This window comes from Oryzias melastigma, unplaced genomic scaffold, assembly GCF_002922805.2.
Source record: "Oryzias melastigma strain HK-1 unplaced genomic scaffold, ASM292280v2 sc00528, whole genome shotgun sequence".
Taxonomy (NCBI): domain Eukaryota; kingdom Metazoa; phylum Chordata; class Actinopteri; order Beloniformes; family Adrianichthyidae; genus Oryzias; species Oryzias melastigma.
This window is the reverse complement of record NW_023417122.1, coordinates 1-4,709: the sequence shown is the minus strand read 5'-3', so window position 1 is coordinate 4,709 and position 4,709 is coordinate 1. Positions and strand designations below refer to the sequence as shown.

General features: G+C 41.5%; 1 protein-coding gene across 2 annotated transcripts; it reads left to right on the top strand.

Moving 5' to 3' along the window:
• Positions 1 to 6: 6 nt before the first annotated feature.
• On the top strand, positions 7 to 4,649 carry LOC112140702 (cytochrome b5 reductase 4). 2 transcript variants are annotated; one of them, XM_024263714.2, is made up of 3 exons: positions 7 to 492; positions 1,675 to 1,825; positions 3,797 to 4,649. In XM_024263714.2, exons 1-3 carry the CDS (start codon positions 435 to 437, stop codon positions 3,981 to 3,983), a joined length of 396 nt encoding a protein of 131 aa, XP_024119482.1. In that variant the 5' UTR covers positions 7 to 434; the 3' UTR covers positions 3,984 to 4,649. The 2 variants fall into 2 exon arrangements, with proteins under 2 accessions (XP_024119482.1, XP_024119483.1); XM_024263715.2 differs by lacking the exon at positions 3,797 to 4,649 and adding an exon at positions 1,935 to 2,847.
• Positions 4,650 to 4,709: the final 60 nt, after the last annotated feature.

Here is a 4,709-nt window from a genome sequence, read left to right as displayed (position 1 = left end):
TGTGCAGTAAATTGTAATGTAACCCAACTCTCCTAGAAAAAATAAAATATAAAAAAAAAAGAAATGTTCAGGTTTGTTCTGAATGTCCTTTGGATTTTTCAGACTATGCTTTTAAAATACACTCCTGTGCAAATATTTAATTTAGACATAAACTGTTACAATCCAGCAGTAAGCATGTAATAGTTATGAAAGTACGTTGTTCAAATATCTGCTGAAGATTGAGTGGCTGTAATCCATATATGAACTGGTCACGTCCTTTTTCCTCCCTCACCAGTCATTTGGTTGAGATCTAGCAGGCCAGTGTTCCATATGATGAATCAAAGCATGGCTTAATCTGATCTGCAGACAACGAGGTGGTTAGGCCGTACACTCCTGTGGATCAGCGTCTGGCTGCAGGTCCGCACTCGCCTTCACAGGAACCTGACCTCTACCTCATGATCAAGGTGTATCCGGACGGCGTCTTCACCCAGCACCTGAACAGCCTGCAGACTGGTGAGAGACCATCACCATGTTTCAGCAGAACATTATTTGGACTGAGAAACTACAGACACTTTCTTAAATCAGATTGATCTAATTAAAGTCTGTTTTGCTAGTTATTTTCCCAGAATGGGATCTTACTGCCCCATTTCAATGATCCGTGGTGCCAGTGTGTAACAGTTCGGCGTGTCTGATCTTCCATATAGATAGAAACATTCAAATAAGCATCAACGTACTTTATTTAACAAATATATGTTTGCAATAGTTATTTACATTTATTTATTAATTTGTTCTATGAAGGAATCGATCATTATTTATAGAACACTTTTCATATAAAAATAACAAAAAGTGCTTTACACTAAAGCAAAACCAACAAAATAAATAATATAAAAGAAGCGCAAAAATTAAAATGACAAATCCCCACCCCTTTCCACTTCCCACACCTTAGCTGATGGAGATGGACAGCAGGGAATAGTTGTTGGCAACGCTAATAGTTGGGACGTCCCTCTCTATGAACAGTCGTATAGCCAACCAGAAGCATCAGAGCCGGGACCCGCCTCACCACGGCTGGGCGGCGATGCAGGCCCTCATCCAGAGCTGAACAGCAGCCAACCCCGAGGGGGAGGACCCAAATGAGGAAGCCCGGTAATTAAAATGAGAATAAAAAGTAAGCATATTGATAAAACCAATCAATATTAAAATAATGTATTAATAATCCAGTGAAAATTTCTAAAAAATGATAAAACAGATGAATAAATACAAAAATAAATAAATCATAAAAGTAGTAAAAAAATAGCTAAAAGTCAGGTTAAAATGATGGGTCTAGACCTTTTTCTTAAAAGCATCTATGTTTTTGCAGCTCTCACATCCTCTGGCAGACCGTTCCACACACGAGGGCCATAATACTGAAAACATGCCTCTTATTACTTTTCTACAGGAAATTTTGGACTGCTGTTGTTTAGTCTTACACCTTAGAGATTTGTTGTCTGAATAAGCTGACAACAAATGTGGTGTCACCATCTATTTTCTCTTTTGTTCAATGTGATCACAACAGTCCTCTGTTTCATTACCTTTATCAATAAAAGCAGTTTCACAGAATTTTCTGTTTAGAGTTAAAATCACCAGGACATAGTTTGAAGTCTGCTTTTGATTTTCATTTAAAGCATTAACATTAATGAAGTGTTTTTTTGTCCAAAGGTGACCATATTTCTGTTAGTGGTCCTGAGGGCTCTTTCAGTCTCCGTCTTCTGCGAGATGTAACACACCTCTTCCTGCTGGCTGCTGGCACAGGTTTCACACCCATGGCTCGCCTCATCCGCTTTTCCCTCCAAGAGATTGACACTGTCAGGTAGGAGCAATCGAAAAATACCTGCAAAGTATGAAAAACAATCCAAGGAATCTGTACCAAATCATGCTAGAGCACGGTTAATAGAGATGGGATTTCTGTCTCTTTTTAGGGAGCTGAATCTTTTGGATCAGTTCATCTCAGAGAGCCGTTCAAAAGACCGGCTCTTTTGGCTCTTTTTATGTTCATTCACTTTTGATACCCCAGTTTGGAGTTTATTCCTTTTATCCTGGAAATAATCACAGGGAGGATTGGTGGACTGACATCTGGATCAGAAAAATGCTGATTTCCCAACAATAACTGAGTTTGACCTATTTTTGAAATATCAATTATAGCTTTATTTGACATTTGTGGATGACATGTTAAAGTCTGATATGAATTCACTGTATATTCCACTGCCAGCATATCCAGCATGTATATATATAAAGAGTATGTATATGTACTTTGAAGGATGTTATTGATGTAACTGCTAAAACAGAGGTCTGCAGCCTCTAAAAGAAACATTTGGTCCAGTTTCTTACAGACAAAACCGAGTGAGAGCCGCAAAATCTCACTACATTCTGTATAAAAATGCACTTTTATTATGGCCATGGAGCCAAAAGTTTTTTGATTATCAAAATGAAATATTTTTCATGTCAGAATTTGTATGGTTTCAGTAAAAGTTAAACAAGTTTTCTGAACTTGTCTTTACTTAAAATGCACTTTGGTGGAGAAAAGGAAGTCATTTTGAGCCAGTGTTTTGTAGTAAAGAGAAACATTTACATTAATTGCAGATCTGGGATCCATTTGTAATCGTCTCATAATTCAATTGCTGCCTCCTGAATTGTAATCAAACTGAATTGTGAGGAGCCTCAAGATTCCCACCTCTAGTATCTACTTGTTTCCTGGTATACTATCATTGATCTTAAATAGAGAACTGGACTGAGTGATTTCTCCTCTCTGATGTTCCAAATAGGAAGCAGCTACTGGCTCAGAGAAGCCAGAATTCCATAAACTGCTATAGAGAAATAAACATCTATTACTCAGTCATTGCATTTGTCAAAGAAACTCTTCTGGCTCTGCTACTTCTTTCTCAACATCAATCAATCAGTCTTTTTCCACTTGTCTGGGTACAGCAGTCTAAACAAAGACCCCCAGACTTCCCTCTTCCTCCAGCTCCTCTGGGGGTCCCCCCAGAGAAACCCCGAGTGGTTTCCAGGCCAGCCAAGAGACGTAGTCTCTCCAGCGTGTCCTGGATCTTCCCCGGGGCCTCCACCCAGTGGGACATGCCCAGAACACCTCTCCAGTGAGGTGGTTCAGGGATCCGGATCAGATGCCTGAACCACCTCAACTGGCTCCTCTGGATGTGGAGGAGAAGCGGCTCTACTCTGAGTTATGGAGAAAGCTAATTTCAGCCTCTTGTAGTCGGGATCTTGTTCTTTCGGTCATGACCCAGATTTCATGACCATAGGTGAGTACTGGAACAAAGACCAACCGGTAAATCGAGAGCTTTGCTTTTTGGCTCAGCTCCCTCCTCATCACAATGGACCGGTACAGCGACCGCATAAAGGCAGACACTGCCCAATTGTGCCTGTTGATCTCTCATTCCAATCTTCTCTCACTACCCAAGATATTTAAACTCCTCCACCCGAGGCAGGGGAACTCCACCCACCCAGAGAGGGCAAACCACCTTTCTGTGGTCCAGAACCATGGCCTCAGACTTAGCGGTGCTGACCATCATCCCAGCCACCTCATACTCTGCCACAAATGTCTCCAATGCATCCTGGAGGCCCTCAGTGAAGCCAACAGGACAGCATCATGTGCTAAGAACAAAGACGAAATCCTGTGGTCCCCAAACCAGATCCCCTTCGGCCCCAGAAAGATCCAACAAGACTCTGAACAGACCCAGTGATAAAGGGCAGCCCTGTCGGAGTCTAGCATGCACCATGAACAGGTCTATCTAGTGATCCATGCTCTCATCATGCTCTTTTCCAGACTGGACTACTGCATCTCGTTGTACATTGGCATTGACCAGTCTCTGCTCCACTGTCTCCGGCTGGTCCAAAATTCAGCTGCCCGCCTGTTAATGGGGACCAGACGGTGTGAGCACATCGCCCCAATTTACGCTCTCTTCACTGGCTGCCTGTATCTTTTAGGGTTGTTTTTAAGATTTCACTTTTGATTTTTAAATGTCTGAATGGTCTGGCACCTCAAGATCTTTCTGAACTTTTACATTTTTACCGTCCGCGCCGAGTGCTCAGATCTGAAGATCAAATGTTGTAAACGGTTCCAGGACTCGTCTTGTGATCAGGGGAGACGGAGCCTTTTCAGTTGCTGGTCCCGAACTCTGGAATGTGCTCCCCGTTCTGTGAGATCTGCCAGTTCTGTCAGTGATTTGAAGTCACTTTTAAAAATTTATTTTTTAATCAGACTTTTTACTCCAATGAGCAGATTTAGTGGACCAGCTTGTTTTATTGTTTATTTTTATTGTATCTGATTACCTCATTGTTTTTATTGTTTTATTGCTTTTACTGTTTCTCTTTTTTATTGTTTATTGATTGTATTTCTCTATCCAGCAATTTAGCTGCATCTGCAATCATAACTGCTTTACAAATAATAAATTGATTGATAACTTACTGCCAGCTATGTGAACCAAGTTCCTGCTCTGGTCATCTGGTCCATCCTGTTACAAAGACTGTCATCCATTGGCATCACTCACACCACCTTCAACTGGTTCAAATCCTACCTCACTGGCCGTTCACAGTTCATACAGCTCTCATCTTTTCAGTCCCATCCCTCCCCTGTCACCTCTGGTGTTCCCCAAGGTTCTGTCCTCGGTCCCATTCTTTTCATAATCTACCTCCTACTAGGGGTGTGCCAAAATATCGATATTGCGATATATCGCGAT

Bases quoted from the DNA above. Each gene is read 5' to 3' on its own strand.
- LOC112140702 (XM_024263714.2), top strand. From the start codon at position 435: ATGATCAAGGTGTATCCGGACGGCGTCTTCACCCAGCACCTGAACAGC. The intron at 493-1,674 runs GTGAGAGACCAT...TTTTGTCCAAAG, and splicing joins CCTGAACAGCCTGCAGACTG to GTGACCATATTTCTGTTAGT. The intron at 1,826-3,796 runs GTAGGAGCAATC...GCTCTTTTCCAG, and splicing joins CAAGAGATTGACACTGTCAG to ACTGGACTACTGCATCTCGT.